The sequence below is a fragment of the Podarcis gaigeae genome (assembly GCF_964106915.1).
Source record: "Podarcis gaigeae genome assembly, chromosome: 9".
Classification (NCBI taxonomy): Eukaryota; Metazoa; Chordata; class Lepidosauria; order Squamata; family Lacertidae; genus Podarcis; species Podarcis gaigeae.
This window is the reverse complement of record NC_139685.1, coordinates 37,451,328-37,471,178: the sequence shown is the minus strand read 5'-3', so window position 1 is coordinate 37,471,178 and position 19,851 is coordinate 37,451,328. Positions and strand designations below refer to the sequence as shown.

Here is a 19,851-nt window from a genome sequence, read left to right as displayed (position 1 = left end):
CCTTGATGCCTCCCTTTCCATGGAGGCGCAAGTTACAGCAACAGCCAAGGCGACATTTTTCCACCTTTGCCGCATCAAGCAGTTGGTCCCTTACCTTTCCCGCCCCGACCTGGCCACAGTGATCCATGCGACGGTCATCTCCAGGCTTGACTACTGTAATTCGCTCTATGCGGGGCTGCCCTTGAAGCTGTCCCAGAAACTCCAGCGGGTACAGAATGCTGCAGCGAGGCTCCTCACGGGGTCTCTGCCATGGGAGCATATTCACCCAGTGCTTTTCAAGCTGCACTGGCTCCCGGTGAAGTACAGGGTCAGATTTAAGGTGCTGCTTTTGACCTTTAAAGCCCTTCACGGCCTAGGACCCTCGTACCTACGGGACCGCCTCTCCTGGTATGCCCCACAGAGAGCCTCAAGGTCCATAAATAATAACACCCTAGTGGTCCCAGGCCCTAAAGAAGTTAGACTGGCTTCAACCAGAGCCAGGGCCTTTTCAACTCTGGCTCCGGCCTGGTGGAACGCTCTGCCTCATGAGACCAGGGCCCTGCAGGATCTGATTTCTTTCCGCAGGGCCTGTAAGACAGAGTTGTTCCGCCTGGCCTTTGGCTTGGAGCCAATTTGATTCCCTCCCTCTCTCTCTCTTTTTTTTCTTTTCTCCTCTTTCTTTCTTTTCCTTCTCCTGCGATGAGGCTACATTTTAATATTTTAATGTTCCATTATTTTAATGTTGTATTTTATTTTTGTTTTTAAGCTGTAATCATTCATCTTGTTTTTATTATTGCTTGTAAGCCGCTCTGAGCCCGGCCTTGGCTGGGGAGGGTGGGGTATAAATAAAAAATTATTAATATTATATTATATTATATTATATTATATTATATTATATTATATTATATTATATTATTATGCTGTCTTTCACCATAAGGGTAAAGGTAAAGGTAAAGGGACTCCTGACCATTAGGTGCAGTCATGGCCGACACTGGGGTTGTGGCACTAATCTCGCTTTATTGGTTGAGAGAGCCGGCATACAGCTTCCGGGTCATGTGGCCAGCATGACTAAGCTCCTTCTGGAGAACCAGAGCAGCACATGGAAACACCGTTTACCTTCCCGCTAGAGCAGTACCTATTTATCTACTTGCACTTTGACGTGCTTTTGACCTGCTGGGTTGGCAGGAGTAGGGACCAAGCAACGGGAGCTCACCCCGTTGCGGGGATTCGAACTGACCTTCTGCTTGGCAAGTCCTAGGCTCTGTGGTTTAACCTACAGTGCCACCCGCGTCCTCACCATAAGGGTAGGTTACAGTAAAACCATTTAAATTATTCATTTTAAAATCAGATAAGACTAATACTTGTTAAACAATTTAACTCAGTGAATAAAGGTAGGCCATCTCTCAGCTGTCAATGTCCAGAGTAAAAGGCTCCATATTCAGCATATGACAAAAGCTGTACAACAAGGACACCTGATATATGCCCATGGGGAGCAAATCCCACACCTGGGGGTGGGGGTTACCACAAAGAATGCCCTTTCTTGGACCATCACCACTGAACCTCTGAGGGTGGTGGAACAAAGAGCCCCTCTGCTGATCTTAGCAATCTTTCAAAATATAATGAATGATTTTTTGATTTTTTTCTCCAAAGAGTATGCTGATGAAAGTAAACCTTATAGTGTCTATCATGGATTCTGTAGCTGTGATTCCTGCATTGCAATGGCTTGGACTAGACTTTTTGGGTCCTTTCCAACTCTACAATTCTATGAGAATTCATGTGAATATTATGCAGCCCTTGGGATAAAATTTTAAACGAGAAAGCAAACAGTGTTGGCAGAGAACACCAGTACCTTGTGGCGTAATCGTACAAGAGGCTGATAGCTTTTGAAGTCATATCCTTCTTTTGCTGGCCATCCTTCCACACCCAGTAAGATGCCTCCAAGGAAAGAAACAATTGTCCACCACCTAAGCATTTTTTCGAGACCCTCTGCCTAAACAAACAAGACAAAAAGGAAAGGAAAGTGTTATGAATCAGAGATATAATGGATTTGTTAAAGTTCCATAAATATTAAAAAAATGTTTGAATTTAATTTATAGATTTCAACAAACAGTAGAAAACCAGCATGGCCTAATACAGATATATGAGTGGGTGGAATTGGGAGCTAATACAGCTGTTTGGGCTGTACTCAATATTTTCTAATCAACATTCAGCATCCATATCCTGACATGAGCAGCAAAAAATAAACCAATAAAATCTTGAAAGGCGAGAAACATAAGAGGAATCCACTGCAAAGGAAATGCTCTTTTTAAAACACTGAAGGACAGAGAAAATAGATAAGAGCATCTAACCTTTTTTGCTTATAAACACATTCCTTTTTGAATGTCTGTCTACATTACTAATGAGGAAAACCAATAAAAAGGGGGCACATTAGTCTATGCTCTACGAAGGACAGGAGATATGGAACCCTTCCAAGCAAGCAGCTGCTATGAGACTGTGGCAAGGGAATGCATTCACAGAACATCACAAACTGCCAGTATATGTCCTGGCAAAAGACATGTTCTTAAGAGGCAAAAGTCATGGGTTCTGAGCCAAAACAGGGCACATTGCACCTCCAAAACACACACACACATCCCAATTTTTTATTTTATTTTTTATTTTGCACCCCTTTTGAGAGCTGGATTGGAGTAAAACTCAGTGTGGCAAGCAAGGAAACTGCTGCTAGCCAGTGTGGCAAGCAGGGGGCGGGGGAGTCTCATATAGTTCTCCAAACTTAAAAATGAAAAGTGTAATGCTGGTGGTCAAAAAAGAGGTTTAAAGACTCTCTCAAGGCAAATCTTTAAACATGTAGTATAAACACAGACAACTGGGAAACACTGGCCTGCAAGCACTCCAATTGGAGAACAGCCTTTACCAAAGGTGTCATGGGCTTTGAAGATGCTCAAACTCAGGATGAAAGGGAGAAATGTGCTAGGAGAAAGGGACACTTGGCAAACCCTCACCAAGATCAACTCCCACCCGGAAACCTATGTCCCCACTGTGGAAGGAAGTGTGGATCCAGAACTAGCCTCCACAGTCATTTATGGACTCACTGTTAAAACAGTGTTTATGGAAGACAATCTTACTTGGCTCGAGTGATTGCCATAGAAGAAGAAGAAGTAGTTCTCTTAGCAATGGGAAAGTATCTGCTACCCTCCTCATACAGAGTGGTTTTCATTTGCATAATTTTACTATTTGCTTTGCAGCATATTCAGGTCATCATGCTCACTCAATGATCTCTGGATGGCTGGGATCCTGTCGCAAAGAACCGCTAAACATTGTTTCTTAATAGCAGGCTAGAGGAGCTGGAGACAGCTGGGGAAAATGTGACAGGCCACTAGTGTAGCCAACTCCTGGGGAGAACTGCTTGAAACCTTATTTGTCATATTAAAAAAATGAAAAGTTGATGCAGTGCTACTTAAACTATTTCTAAATTTGCATCTGTAGATATAAATTACCATGTGCAAATGTTATGCAAATGTGTGGGGGGGGGGTAAGGTACAAGTGACTAGCCTGGTGTACGCAAGCAACAAACCATGGAGCTTTTCATTGTAAGCAATTGAATAATACATGAAAGCTGACTTTCACATGCAGCAGAGAGAACAGTTCCTATTCACCCTCTCTCTGCCCCAGCTCTCCATCTGTAAAATGGGAATCTTAATGACACTAGGTTGTTCTCAAGATAAATGATATCATTACTGTTTGATGGCTTTGCATATACAGAAACTCAACAGAAATGAACGCAAAAGCACAGCAGAACAGATTTGCCTGGCACACAGGATGCTAATTCAGCTCTGTGGTGCAAGCCACACTATGCATAACTTGAGGATCAAGGTGTAAAATGGATTTTACAAGCCACTAGATAGCTTGTTTTCTTGAATGTCAAAAATAAAATTTCATTGCAGCTAATGATATTTAGCTAGTGTGCTTCATGTTGAGGAATAATGGAAAAAAGCAAGGCAAAGAAGTTTCCTTTTGAAACTAAAATTCACCTAAAGCTATTTTTTCCTACAATGCTTTAAAAAAATTCCCAAAAGCAAACCAGCAAACCGTTTTAGCCCAAATATCTGGCCAAAAGGTTTTGTGGTACCATTTTTAATTAAAAGGTGTTGTAATGAGCTTTTACAACTCTTTGTACAAACAACTGTTCATATAGATAACTGGAAGCTTGTTGACAACAAAACACAGGGAACCATGCAAGTAAAACAAAACACCTGGACCTGAGATTGTTTCCAATTTATTGGAATGTCATTGATATACCATTTAGAGTATAACTAACTCTCTCTTTCTCTCTCAAAGGAAACCGTAACTGGTCTCAATTCATAAATAATTCATAATTCAGCACTGCTCTCAATTCATAATTAGATTTTAGTTATTTCTTAAATTGATATCCAACCCTGTTTTCCAAAGGAACAAAGAACGGCAAACATGCAAAAAGTAAAATATCTAAAAACATCTCCAATACAGATGCAGACTGGGAAAGATCTCTTATTAAAGAGTTTGTTGGAAGAAGAAGGTCCACCTTATGGGCTGAAAAGAGTCAACCCTGTCTAATATTTAGCAGGAGGGAATTCCAATGGACAGGCACCACAACACTTAAACACCAGATTCATATGTTGTGTGGAATGGAGCACTTGGTGAGATGGTATTTACAGGAGGCCCTGCATAGTGCAGTGGTCATTTGGTTATATAAAGGGTGGGGTGATCTTTCAGGAATCCTAATCCCAAGCTTTATAGGGTTTCATGCACTAAAACCAGCACCTTGAGCTTAGCCTGTGGGCCAAAAGGCAAGCCCATGTAATTATTTTAGCAGCGGTGTAACATGATAGTAATAGCTTGGCCCTCTGAACAATCAAACCACTACATTTTGCACTAGCTTCTGGACCACCACAGGGGCAGTGCTAGGTTGCAATAATCCACTACTAGAGGCTACTAGTGCATGGACAACAGAAGTCAAGCTATCCCAATCTAATAATGATTTTGGCTGTCTTACCAGCAATAGCTAGTAAAAGGAGCTACTACCCACGGAGTAGCTTGCACCTAAGCTTCTAGCAGTATTGTAATTGTTTTTAATGATAGATTTTTTTCTATGTTTTCAGCAATTCTTGGTTTTATCTGTAAACCGCCTTGAGTCTCTTAACAGGAAAAGGCAGGGTATAAATAAATATATAAAAATATTGACAAACAGATGTCACATTTTCATCACCAAGGTTAGACCAAGGTCTTCTCAATGATGTGCCTCTCTTCTAGGAACAATAATATAGCAGGGATAGACACCTGAGATGAGATTGCATCATACAAAGGTATATTCCAAACCTTGCACTGAGACTGAATCTGAATTTTTCTTCTGACCATTGTGCTTTTCTCAGCTGTGAAATTTTGGCATTTTAAAAAACAAAAGTGCAAAAATACACCCAACTGACTAGGGTTCCTCAGAAAGAGGAAGCTTGTGACATAATAATGTCTTAGGAAAGCAAAAGACATCTATTCAAGTAAATTCATTATAGTCTCTTGTAGTTTTGATTTACTGATGATTAGAAGCATAGATATCCCATGTTTGGCAGAATGCCAACTTCTGTGAATTTGGCCTGTTTCTAAATCATATTTGACATATTTCACAATTAAGGCCGATGCCGTGAAATGTGGATTCAGACAGTCGGAGCCGCAATAATCAATAACTGCCTTGTTTCTTGCTACTTAAGAATGACACAGAAATAGATATACAGCCAAGAAAGCAATTTGCATAAGATTTCTAGAAAATTCTATTTAGGTTCAGCTCATTCTTCCATCCATCTTAGATAAAGTATCTTTGCCACATTTCCACAAAAAAGGAAAGCATTATCAAATGCATTCAACAGGAAAAAGTAGTGAAGAACAGCAACTTTCAATAATGCTTAGAAGAATCCATAGATCCATGAAAGTACCAGGCATCAAATTAAAATCTCCTGTATCCAACATAGAGGACACAAAGTCTTTCTTTTGAGAAATGTCTTTCTCTTAGCTACAAACCTTTCTGTATTTTAAAATACGTTTTTGAATACATATTCCAGTTTATGGTATAATTCATTTCATTCCATCGTATAGTTAAATATATGCATTCTAGTTTTATGGTCCAATTTATGGTATCCTGTAAGAAAAAAAACAAGAATATATATCCCATTTATATCCTAGTGTTCCTTGGAGACACCTTGAAGACTATTTAGTAGAAAGGTAGGGCATAGATTTTCAAATATAGATAAATAAAAGGAGTTTAGACTGGCATGTTTATTTATACTGTTATCAGCTTTGATTTTTTTTTTTTTAGGAGAAAGGTGGGTATAGGTATGAATAAGTTTTTAAAAAGAAGGATATGGAGCCATTCCATTTTATCCTCCCCAGTAGGTAAAGCTGAGCTATAAAACGGGATAGGCTAAGATTATGATTTGCTTATGGTCACTCATTGAGCTTCATGACCACCTGGAGAAATAAACCAACAGATTTTCACATTCCAAATCCTACACTCAAGCAACAATATCATACCTCTGCCAAAGGTAAAGATTTCTGTTTACCATGAGCGTGGAGAAATGCCTAGTGTAAATCCATAACCCTACTAGGTATGACACTAGTGAAAGCACTATGTTTCATCCACTGAACCACACTTGGGTTTTTCAGTCAAATTTGTAATTCCAAGATATCTATTCCTGCAGTGTGAACCACTGCATGGAAGAACTGAGCTAGAGACTTGACTTTGGAGGCAACAAGTATAGGAACTGATCTGCTTTTTTCACAGGGTAAACAGCAAATTGAATCTGAAGACAAAGAAAGCACTAGCACAGGAAAAATGAAGCATGTATAACCCATTCACTTGATTTTGAGTACCTGGAAGTTGAGCAGAATCTAGTTAGTAGGTATCTAAGGACAGAGAAAAGATACAGTCTAGAATGCTGGAAAGTCATTAACTGTCATGGTCAGTCTGAAGTTGGAACTCATGAGGCAATGAACATTAGAAGCTGCATGACCACAGATAGCTCCAAGAGAAGAACCTTGCTCTGTTGAAGAGGTTCAGAGGAAATTGAGGCTTTTAATTATACAGCCTTCAGAGTCCACCACCCCCAGTAGATAACTTTAAGATTATTAAAGGGCCAACCCTCTGTCCTGAAAATGAGCACACCGCCTCAGTTCCATGGCCTCCTGCTTGGTGCTCTCCCTGTAATGTTGGATCAGTGTGGTCCTATGAGGGGCACTAGGCTCCTCAGGGTAAGGTGCCTGTGAAGATCTGGGCTCCAGCTTTACAGGTATGGGATGTCCAATGATTTCCTGATCTCCAGCAACAAGCTCAGAGTCCTGCACCTTTGTCTGGCTCCTTGGTTGGAGACTGCAGCTTCTGACGCTGCAGGACTCTGTGGGATTCTGAGGTCTTTGATAAATGTAAACAAAGATTTCTCTACTGTACATAATTAAGCAATGGGAAAATGTTTATTTAAATACATTTGACCTCCACTCAGTACACATGGTCCCTGGGCCATCCTGATAGGGAGCTCGTGGAAAATAGCCACAGGGTTGGTGGGGGCCCTATGCAGAACCCTATTTTAAACTCATCCTAAAGCCCAGATTCACCCCTTTCTTAGTTAAGCAGAAACAAAACAAACATTCCTCTTTAGATCACCAGGAAACCTTCCTTTCAAAGCCACCCTGTTCTTTTGTGATTCTTTCACCACTCAAACCTGTAAATGTTTGGAATACTGAACTCCAAAAGCCCCCCTACTCCTCCACAAGCCTCCCAAATCTTCTCTGTTAATTATTCAGGTGGTCACACTGCCTACGTAAGTTCTGGATCTGTTGGCTGGATGCCCAGTCTTTCACCTCCGAATCCCTAAACTCCTACAGAAGAGATTCAGGGATGCAGTAAAACAATCTTACCCATTAGCCTATTTGAACTAAATTTTCTGTAATCCTTTGTGTTCTGAAATGCCCAATTCTCTGAAGACATAGAAGTAATCTGCAGATATGTATACAGACGCATGTCCCAAGCAATTGTGTCAATAAACACATTGAAAAATAAACCACCCTTGCAGGTCTTATTGGTGAATAGGCACATGTTGGTAAGAAGCAGCCTCTGCAGTATGTAAGTCTTTATGGTGCAGTCTTAAATGCACTGATTGTAAGTCCCATTGACTTACAATGGTGGGATCTAATTCCAGTTAAACACTTATAGGATTGTGCTATTGGCCCATGGAGAGCTTCAGCTGTATGTTGGAAGATTCAGGACAGACTAAAGAAAGTCCATAGTAATGGTCACCAGCTTGGATGGCTTTAAAAGAGGATTAAACAAAATGTGGGTATCAATGGCTACTTTATCTTTTTAAAAATATATATATAATTTTTATTAACTGGCCAATCACATCAAATTAAATCACATTGCATAAATTCCAAATTACAAAGCCAATTTTTAAAATTTTGTTGGGGGAACCCATACTTCAAGATCCAAAGGGGATTCAGATCATCTTCTTATTACTGTGTTAATGTCCAAATCAGTCCCAATCAGTCCAAACAAAGTTCATAATTCTATCCAGTATTATCTTGGTGTTGCCACATCATATCTTGTTCATATAATTTCTCTTTTTCCTTTACGATCTCTTCTGTTAGTCTCCTTAAGCCGATAGCAAGAATAATATTCCTGTGTGGATTTCCCATTCCTCCACTAAGTCCAGATGGTTTCCATATATCTCCTTCGTAGATAACATCGCTCTTTCCATCATAAATTTGGCATTTGTTGCTCTTAAGTCCCACAGAGGAGTTGATCCACGATGTGTAAACAACTCTATTTCTCTCTTTCTCCTCCCAGACCCAAGAGCTCCAACAATGCCTCCCAAAATGGCAACGGCATTTTTAACTGCGTCACTCCAAAACTCTTAGCTTTCCAGCTTCATCTTGAAACATTGCTTTGGATCGAAAGTTTATCTCCACGCAGCCTTAAATCCACAGCTTAAGTCCTTGATTTCTGACTCATTAGGGGAGGGGATTCTTGTTAAATCACATAGAAAAAGGAAAGGCAGGGGTTTTTTTCCCCTCCCCCCTCAGTCATTTGTCGTACCGTATCTTGACGTATCTTCTCATATTTTATTCTTGTCTTGTTATCAGAGATCTCTTCTGTTAGCAGTCTTTACTCCCCTTTTTCCTTTGATGCATGTGCAATTAATCTTGTCCAAATTGTTTCTTTTAAAGATCATTGCAACTAGCAGCGCGAATCAGGGACGGCATCAAGGGGTGCCGAAATCCCACAGGAGGGCTTTGTGCCTAGTGCCCCCACCCCCACAAATTTGGGGGTGGTATAGGGCACAGCAGGCAAGGGCCGTCCCCACCACAATCCTGGTGGGGTTAAGGAGGCTAATTACCCCCATCATAGCCTCCAAATTACCTCGTGTGGGTCGGAGAGATGTTATTGTCAGCCATCTTCTGATGCGCCACCTAGTGGCCCCCCTCGGCTACTTTATCTTTAATAATTTTGCATCCTCTGCAGTGCCCCAGACCTAATGTTGTTCTGGGGTACTGTGGGAGAACAGGGAATGTCTGCCGCTAAAATATATGGTGGAGAATATTCAGAGAAAATTCTACAAAGTGGCCCTCTTTTTATAGAGGAGGGATTAAGATAAAGGGGGATGTATTTGGGGAAAGCTTTGGAAGATGCTGTAATGCAACTCAAGGAACTGCAGGGGTGGGGATTGAATGTTAAGCTCCAGTGGTATGTTGGAATTCCATTGCAATAATAATTAAGAGGCTCTTTGGGTCCTGGCCTTGGAGGTTAACAATTATGCAAAGCTAGTCACCCTCTAACCAAAATGATACAGTCATAGAAATGTCTCAGGTGTGCTAAAAATAGATATTAAAGAACATAAAGACATAGGACAGTCACAGCCTCCCACTCTGTTTTCTAAATTGCATATACTTTAGTTTCATGTGCAAGTATAAAGCCATTAGACTTTTTAAAATTATCTGACCTTGAAGGGTTTCCCCTTCTATGCTGCTCCAAGAGAAAGGAAAATTATTACACATTCATTCTTCTGACTTCATTGCCTGTTACCTTGATGAGCACTTAAAATGTAAATTAAAGAACTTTCCTGTTAGGACCAAGACTGCCTAAATCCCAGGTGTATGGTTTCTGCATTTCCTATTTGTTGCTCTCGAAAAAATTATTTAATATTTTGTCAAAGTCACACAAACTGTTTCTTAAATGTATTGCATAATTTGATTGCCTGGGTGATTATTTCTTCCTTAAAAAATCATTGGAAGGGAGTTCAGCTCTTCTTAAAACAATATCTGATTTTTATTACAGCTTTATTGTGCACAACAAGGCTGGAATATTAATGCTACTTTTCCTTAAGGACCATGTTTCTAAATAAGAGAGTCAAACTGATGAGATTAGTCACAGCCAGCTGCTAAAATAACTTTATCAATTTCTGTGATTTCCACTGTGCCCTTGAAAGTACGTACTGCACAGCTTCTCTGTGTTCTATCAGAACTTTTCCTCAATTCAGATCAAGCAATGCATGGCATCAAAATTCAGAGAACTGATATCCACTCCCCCACCTAGGCTCAGCTGTTGAGGGGGTCCTTTTACACCTGGCCCATCACTGATGGAGTATGACCCCACAGGCCATGTGCAGGTGTTGAGTCTACCTGGTGAGGTGTGCAGGGTTGGCTTATTAATCTGCCTCTTGCTCCTCCCCTCTGCCTTTGGTTGGGCCTTTAGCAGCAACCACACTCTACCCCTTTCCGTCAGCTTGGGTTTTGCCAGTTGCCAATTTTTCCCTTTCAGTGTCCTGATTGGCCTTCAACAGTGCTGGGAGGTTGTTGCTGTTCTGCCTGTGTCACACTGTTTAATAGATCTAATAGATCAAATTGTTGTCTGACTGAGCCAGTGCGGAGTTAGGGGAAGGAAATCTGTTGAGCACCTTGTAGCACATTCTAAAATATACAGGGGGCTTCCTCAGATTTACCCATGACTATATAGTGGGGACAGGATCTCACTTTCAGGACTGCTCAGCTCACAGTAGATAGTTAGATACTCTGGGTACTTAAACCAAGGTAGCTCAATTTGAGTTGGTTTAATTTTCATAGCACTCAGATTTATAGAAGCATTTATCAAGTTTTCCCCTCCACAGAGCCTTAATTATATCTAATAAATATTGTTGATCTTTTTAAACTCACGCTACTGTGTCTACATGGGTGCATGGATCTGGGTCCAAGTGCATTCTGGGAAATGTTGTCATTGTGGAAAATAGAGCAGAGATGGAACCAGATACAATGAAAACCTTTGAAAAATGCCCTTATTGCTGTACACTCTCAGGGAGTACAGCCTACTTGATTGGTGTGACTTATATCTATTTTGAGCATAAGGGATACAGGTGTTATGTGTTAGAATTCTTGCTCCATGACTGCAGTCATGGGGTTGTTGTCTATCACATGATGGTGTATGTTTTGACTCCACAAAGTGGGAAGTGAAGGAGACAAGATGTTTGTATTACTGTGTTCCATGAAGTGGGACTGTTGTCCTTTGTTCCTTCTCTTTGCTGTCTGATGCTAGAGAGAGGGAGCCATGTTGCAGTGCTCCGTGTGTGTTTATATGTAAATAAAGTAGATTAGCCGAAATGCTGAGTTGCTGAGGTCTGTTATGCAAGCTGCAAAGACTCTGCGGATCCCTAAGTGTGCCGATGTCTGTTGGCATTGGTCACTGTGATGTTCAGGCTGAAGAAAGTTTTTGAAGCTTCTGAACAAATGACCAGGAGGGAGAGAACATGCCAGTCGGGCATGTGTCTCTGGCCAGGGTCCTACTCGAGTGTAGGACAAGCTCCTGACAAAACAGGTGTTATGATGGTATGGGTATGACACATAGGCCAATTGATCTACTCCCTTCTAGAACACAATTAAGATTGTAGGCGAAATAGCAGGCTCTGTTTATTACATAGGTATGGCTATTTATTACTTATGCATCTATCATAACTGAAAAAAGTATTGTGTGTATTGACCCTTATACATGAAATGAATTAAATAAAGAGTGAAAATGTGTGGAGAATCATTGTGACACAACAATGCCTTTGCCTGGCAGTAAGGAAGGGCTGTGACCATTTTGCTCAATGGACCAGATATACAACCAGACTGAAAATGGCTATCATTTTTTAGCCCAAACCTCCAAGGGAATAGTTAAGTATGTGTCATACCCTTTTCTCCATTGTCACTTTGAGTGGTATTATTTTTTAGGAGCTAAAATTTAGCTGGTAAATACTCAGATTTAATACAAATCCAATAAAGCTGAACTTAGCCGTGCATCTATTTTCATGCAAGAAAATTAAAAACAAAACACTGAATGATGTCAAGGCTAAAACTCAAGTGCATTGATTTCTATCTCAAAGTGCCAATTGACTTAAATGGGGCAATGATTTCACCCAGCTTCTTTCGTTCCTATGACACAGATTTTAATGGAATGTAATCAAATGGGGAACACTACAGACTTAACCCCTTCTCATTACACTGTTGAGATGGTAATCTCATAGTCATTTTTGCAATGCTGTAGGGAAAGAAACACGATAAAGGTATTATCCTTCAGTGGCCTCAGAGGAGTCTTTTTAATAGAATTGACTTGAGTCTGTTGATCTCGTTTTCCCATAAAGCTCCACAGCTCAATCTCATGAAACTGCAGTATTTACCATCATTGATATTTGTTATCAGGTCTACTGGGTAGAACCTATATAGTCACAGCCCACGAGACTCCTCCCCTCTCTTCTAAAATGGGTTTCTTCTTACTGCTGCTTCCTCAATATCTTCTGGGATTTGAAGGCATCTTGATGGCACATTGGGGGAAATTAGCATCAGCTGTATGAGGATGGGACACAATTACAAGAGGGAGAATGTTTGAAAAGTATTCTGCTGTTGGTACGTTTTAAAAACATTTGGACTAGTTTGGGTGGAATGGATGGTATTTTTAACATTCACCAATGGGAGTTTTCTTATTATTATCAACAGCAGGCATGGGATCCTTAATGCAGCAGGGGCAATGCATTAAAGCCCCTTTTCCCATCCCCATTTCCTGATCTAGCTCCCCACTCAACACATGCACAACATGCATGCACATACATCTAGGCCCCATCTGCACTATGTATTTAAAACAGTATCATACCACTTAAAAGTCACAGCTCCCCAGTCCACCCCACAAGAATCCTGGGAACTGTAGTTCATTACAGTTCTCAAGAGTCTGGGAGAACCTGTGGCTGTTTAAAGTGCTTTAAATGTATAGAGCAAGTGGGGACATTAGCTTTCTCCTCAATAAGGAAAGTTACTTAAAGGAAATGGGAACATATTCCTAAATAGGCTGCTGGAACAGAACAGGGACAAAAGAAAGAAAGAGCCAGTTGTTGACTTTACTCAGCACATAGCATGAGGGGAGACTGAGGGAAAGGATGGTAGGTAGAAGCAAAAAAATTTATTTATACAAGTAATTACTGCACTGGGTGGTAGATCCAGCTTTATCCATTTGGGGTTGTGTCACACTTCACAATCATACTATGTAACTGTAAAGCCAACAGAAAAGAGTGCAGCACTGCAAGTATAGAAAAAGAGAAAAGGGGGGAGGATGAATGATTGAGTAAACTTTAAAAAGAGCAAAATAGTAAGGCAAAGTACTTTATTCAAAGTACTTTGTGCACAAGCCTTTTAAAATTCATTTGAAAACATAGAAAGGAGAAAGGGGCATGACAAAATTAAGATAGCACTGCAAAGCAAACAAATAACAATATCCCTGAGAGCATACAAATGACTACTTGATGATGGGCAATGAATAACAACAACAGTACAGTGGTACCTCGGGTTAAGAACTTAATTCGTTCTGGAGGTCCGTTCTTAACCTGAAACTGTTCTTAACCTGAGGTACCACTTTAGCTAATGAGGCCTCCTGCTGCTGCCGCTGCACCACCAGACCACGATTTCTGTTCTCATCCTGAAGCAAAGTTCTTAACCCAAGGTACTATTTCTGGGTTAGCAGAGTCTGTAACCTGAAGCGTCTGTAACCCGAGGTACCACTGTATTGTAAATATCAGTACCTATTCTGGAAGCAACACTTGCAACACTGTCAGAAGGGTCAAAAACCATTGTAATTGTTGCAAACCACCAGATGGGAGAAGATCATATAAGCTTAATGAAATGCAAACTGCAGCAGACTAAGTTTGAGTTACCATAAAGTGCATAGATGACAAACATGTACCAAACAGCAAACCCATCCCTAGACATGATAGCCATTTATTGCCTCTAGTACCGGAGACAGTCTGCCAGGTGTACCAGTTACTGGGAATCACAACTGTTGTTGGTCTCATTTTTCTGCCAGGGAATTTCCCACAGGCATACTGGGCACTGTGAAAACAGGATGCTGGATTAGGCGGTTTTGGCCTGATCCAGCAGGTGGACAGGGGGACCCCACGGGATGTGGGGACTCTGCCTGTCCACGCAAATACCATCTCTCTCTCTCTTTCTCTCTCTCTCTCTCTCTCTCTCTCTCTGTGTGTGTGTGTGTGTGTGTGTGAGAGAGAGAGAGAGAGAGAGAGAGAGAGACTTTTGCTGATGACTGAAATAGGCCTGAATCTTGATGGCCAAAATGTTCTTCTGCCTGGGGTATGTGAGAAGCATAAATGCTGACAACACTGCCTACCTCTAAACAAAGTGATAGCCCGCTTTAATAAAAATTAAGGTGATCACTCAATAAAGGGTAAATACTGATATTTGTGTTGAGTTTTGTCTTTCTAATTGCTTGGGGTTTTCTTCCCAAACATTCTTGCTTTGAAGAGAGAGTTTCACTTTGAAGCCAGAAAGGTCAACTTTCTTGATAAGGCAGAATGTAGCATAGCACGAAATAACTGCAGGAAATTTCACTTGTTCTGTCAAGTCTTGAAAGAGGCTTGAGTTACTACGGTAATGTAATATATTCAGCAGGTCTCTTAGATCTGTCAGCTGAAGAAGCACCCAGCTCTCCAGCAGCATTTCAGTCTTTGGGGAAAGAACGAGAAGGCGTTTGGAGGAAAGCAACCCCCAGGTGTAAATGAATCCTTTGGCTTTTTCTGCCTTTTTCACTTGGAAGCTGGGAGCAGCTAATACGAAAAGAACTATATGGAATATTGGTACTGATTGCATGGAGTCCTAAGTGAGGCTGGGGGAGATTGCAGTAGTAGAGCCACTGCCACATTCAAAGCCCTGCCAGATCCTGCTGGTCAGGTTAGAAAGTGTGGGGCAAGGTTTGTTACTCAGTTCAGTACTGAAGGCAAATCTGTGTGCATAGAGAATGAGATCACCCCAAATGCTGTGTAGCAGAATGGAAGAAAACTTTGGCTGATGGGCCTGAATCTTCATGGCCAAATGCCTGGGGTATGTGAGAAGCATAAATGCTGACAATGTCTCAGCTGAACTAAGGAAATGCACTAATGTGGAGAAGGTTTGTTACTTTGCACGGCTAGCAGCACTGGGTATTCTTCGTTTTTGCTGCACCAGCTCCAGAGCTCAACCTGCTGAGGATCCTGAAGATTGAGACTGTTGAATGAACTGCAGTATTTAGTTCCCACATCCAAAGCCTCCAGCACCCTGCCCCACAATATGCCCCTAAGAACCTATTTGGGGGTTTTCCACTAGCTACTGGTGATTGCTACCTACCCACTTAGGTAGAGTCATATCAATAGCACTCTCCTCCACTGCATCCCAAGGATTGCAGCCTTTGATAGAATTCCTTTTTTATTTTTAATTCCTAATACAGATAAAACCAATGTTTTGTATCATGGTGGTGCAACAGAGCACAGACTGGCTTGCACTCATGCAGCAAATAGGGGAACATTCTATGTAAGGTAAGTTGTTAAAGCCAAGTAGTACAAATGATTCCATGAAAAGTTAAAATTGCTTCAGAATGCAGATAGGACCGCTCCACTTCACGGGGGGGGGGGGGGGGATGGCATTGAGGGAGGACCTCCCAGTGACCTGGACGTGGGTGGAGGGATGCTGTCCAGGTCATTAGGGCTCCCAGCTGCGTCATGTCCCCCAGCTGACCAATCGGGTTAGCCGGGGAGAGGCTGCTTGCCATTTAAACCGCAGTGTGGCTGGGGTGCAGTCTCCATTCGCCTTCTCGTCGGATCTCCCAGCCCACTCACCCTCTCTTTTTTGCATTGCTTGACTTTTGGCATTGCTATGGACTAATGTGGTTGTGGGGGCCAGGTAGGAATTTGGTTTTCGCTTACCTTGGGCCATCGTCACAACTTTGTAATGTTAGGCATTGGGTGAGTCTTGCTTATGGGAGGGGAGGCTGTTGCCTCTACCTGCCCCCCCCCTTGTTAAGGGGATCTGGGAGTGTGGTTCCTGTCCAACGCCTGGGTGTAGGCTAAGGCCATGCCCCGACCCCATCAGTGACCCTGGGAGTGCTCTTAATTGATGTATATCATAGGGCTCCCCCTATCGGTGGTTGACCCTTTAGAGACGTCCTACAGATGGGCAGGAGTCAGGATATAGTCTGACTTCACCCAAATGCCTAAGCCAAACCGCTCACATCTGTAACCAATAAAGTTGTGGCCCAATCTATCCCATTAACCCAATGTATTTGTGTCTGTGTGTTTATTTCTGAGGGGAACTGTGGGGACCGGGGCCTCACCATGCAATTGACTCATCTCTTCCCTGAACCTTTCCCTGACACAACTCAACTTTGCCTGAGGTAATTAGTTGCTTTGTTCCAAAACAACAAAGAAAAACAAAAAACTGCTGATGTGCTTCAACAGTTGACACTGACAATTTCCATGGGCCACCCCATTGCTGGAAATTCAATGCCCTGGGATACCTTAGAATGTGGTGGCAGTTGTACAAGATATGAAACTGAATTGCAGCAGTGTTGTTTTACTCATTCCAGTTGCTACTCTGCTATTGCATTAGGAAGAGAGGTTGTGAATCCAATGCAAGATTCTATATATTAGTATGAAATACTGACAGTTTCATTAGTTTCCAGGTAAAGGTTTTAGAATTAGGGTATAACTTCCTACAGGAAGCCAGAACTTCCTTTATCATTTGTTAGTTTACCATTATAAATCCAATGCACTGCTATAGCCTATGCTTGCATTTTATTGCAGTATTGTAATTTCACTTTCTTTTTTCTTTTGCAAGGACATTGTGGATGCCAAGTAAGAATTTATTCTCTAGTATTGTGTGCTCTGAATCACCGCAATCAGAAACTTCATTGCTAACCAATATATTCGCAGCAAGTTTTAAGGATCATGTATCTACTCATAAAACAAAGAACAAGTTGTCAGGCTTCTTATATATGATAAATTGGCAGTAATTTTGCCCTGTAGGTATAGGCAAATATTTCCGTTTTAAGGAAATACGAAATCAGAATATGTACAGGTGCCAAGTAGCAGCCAAAAATCTGGCTGCATATTTTTAAATAGTATTCTTATTTATAATGGTTAACTTTGCTGTCATTACACTTTATCTCAAAAACCCAATATCCCAAAAATACATACATAGACTTTACCTCCAAAAATCATGTATATGACATAATTCTGTTGCACTAGGGATCATTTAAGTCAGCGATGGGAGACTGTGTGTCTGTCCAGCTGGAACCACATCAGCCAAAGCAAGCATAACATACGTGATGATGGGAACTGAAATTAACATCTGGAAGGCCACAAGTTCCTCATACCTGGTTTAGATATTGTTGGTGTTATTTAGTTGTTTAGTCGTGTCCGACTCTTCATAACCCCATGGACTAGAGCACACCAGGCACTCCTGTCTTCCACTGCCTCCTGCAGTTTGGTCAAACTCATGTTAGTAGCTTCAAGAACACTATCCAACTATCTCGTCCTGTCGTCCCCTTCTCCTTCTGCCCCCAATCTTTACCAACATCAGGGTCTTTTCCAGGGAGTCTTCTCTTCTCATGAGGTGGCCAAAGTATTAGAGCCTCAGCTTCACAATCTGTCCTTCCAGTGAGCACTCAGGGTTGATTTCCTTAAGAATGGAGAGGTTTGATCTTCTTGCAGTCCATGGGACTCTCAAGAGTCTCCTCCAGCACCATAATTCAAAAGCATCAATTCTTCGGCGATCAGCCTTCTTTATGGTCCAGCTCTCACTTCCATATATCACTACTGGGAAAACCATAGCTTTAACTATACAGACGTTTGTTGGTAAGGTGATGTCTCTGCTTTTTAAGATGCTGTCTAGGTTTGCCATCGCCCTTCTCCCAAGGAGCAGGCGTCTTTTAATTTTGTGACTGCTGTCACCATTTGCAGCGTTCATGGAGCCCAAGAAAGTAAAATCTCTCACTACCTCCATTTCTTCCCCTTCTATTTGCCAGGAGGTGATGGGACCAGTGGCCATGATATTATGATATTAGTTTTTTTGATGTTGAGCAGGGTAGAATTGTAGAATTGTAGAGCTGGAATGGACCTCAAGGGCCATGTAGTCCAACAACCCCCCCCCCCCACCGCGCAATGCAAAAATATTTAGGTGGCCCATATGGGAATCAAGCCTGCAACTTGGCATTGTCAGCGCTACACTCTAACCAACTGAACTAACTAAAATTAGTAAAGGGGATGCAGATTACACTGTCTGCTGAAACCATTCCAACTTTTTTATGGAAGCATGTGTATTGAATACACCAGGATGCTTTTGCGAATATTTCTGGAACTGTAAATAGTTCATTAAATCAGAGCACAACAATTTTCAGACTATTCATCCAATACAGATATTATGGATCAGGCTGAAGATTAACTATTTATAAGAAAGGAAATATTTATTTCCAGTCCAAAGGTGAAATTAACTCTTCACCAGTATCCGTTAACAGAAAAGAGCACTGTCAGTAGGGCTGTTTCTTTAATTTCATCAGCTACTGGGGTGAGGGATGTAAATTTTGGAAGATTCAAATAGAAAGGTGAATGTATTTGATATATTAGAGAAAAAGATAAACATTCAATTAGGCTGTCATAGTAACAATACAAGATTTTGAGCTCTTCTTCCTGTTGATCTTCATATTAACATGAAGGGTTTGTCAGTTAAACTCAGAATGTACAGCACAGACCTGCCTAAATCCACAGGCTCCCCCCCCCCCCCAATTTTGTATTAGGGACAAATTTTCCTGCTGATACTTCACTAAAGCTGCTGGTTTAGAAGAAACATGAACCAGTTCATAAGAACATAAACTGTTTCTTTAACATCCAGTTTAGAAATTGAATTCCATCCATCATTCAGCATAAGAAAACTCTTGCTCCCAACTTTTAGAGGGAGGCCAATCAGTGGATCCAAGTGTACTAGTGAGGTTTGCACATTTGAATGTGAACCAGCCGTTCGTATTATTGATTTCTGTGAAAGGGCTCGTCCACACTTCACTTGCTCTACGCCTAGAAAGCAGGAGCCCAAGAGGTTTTCCTCTTGCCTCGTGCTTTCTAGATATGTGTCTGAGCAGTTTTCTGTTTGCTGAATTGGAGCAAATGTCAATCTACAGAAAACCTGATTGATGTTTGCTCCAATTCAGCAGTAAAGAGCAGGTTTCTTCAGGGGAAAGTGGTGGGACAAGCAGAAGGGTGGGTGAGTCCTATATTATAGTTTGCTTTTCTTAGGCTGAACTCCCAAACACACTTCCTAGTAACTTCCTGTAATTATTGTATTTTAATATTTTGCTGGAATCTGCCCAGAGTGGCTGGGGAAACCCAGTCAGATGGGCGGGGTATAAATAATACATATTATTATTATTATAAGCCCCATTAAACATAGCAGAATTTAACTGTCGCATGGATTTATCCTAACAAACTTAGGTGGCCCTTTTTACACTTGTGGTCACTGTTGGCTGCAACA

At 41.4% G+C, this 19,851-nt stretch overlaps 1 protein-coding gene across 4 annotated transcripts in view; it reads right to left on the bottom strand.

Annotated features, from left to right (window-relative positions):
* FSTL5 (follistatin like 5) overlaps nt 1–19,851 on the bottom strand; it is a 328,628-nt gene that overhangs the window by 287,918 nt on the left and 20,859 nt on the right. For all 4 annotated transcript variants that reach the window (XM_083755622.1, XM_083755624.1, XM_083755623.1 and 1 more), the window contains exon 2: nt 1,829–1,969. In XM_083755622.1, the coding sequence (XP_083611748.1) occupies nt 1,829–1,951 (123 nt within the window). In that variant the 5' untranslated portion in view covers nt 1,952–1,969. The remainder of the gene's footprint in view (nt 1–1,828; nt 1,970–19,851) is intronic.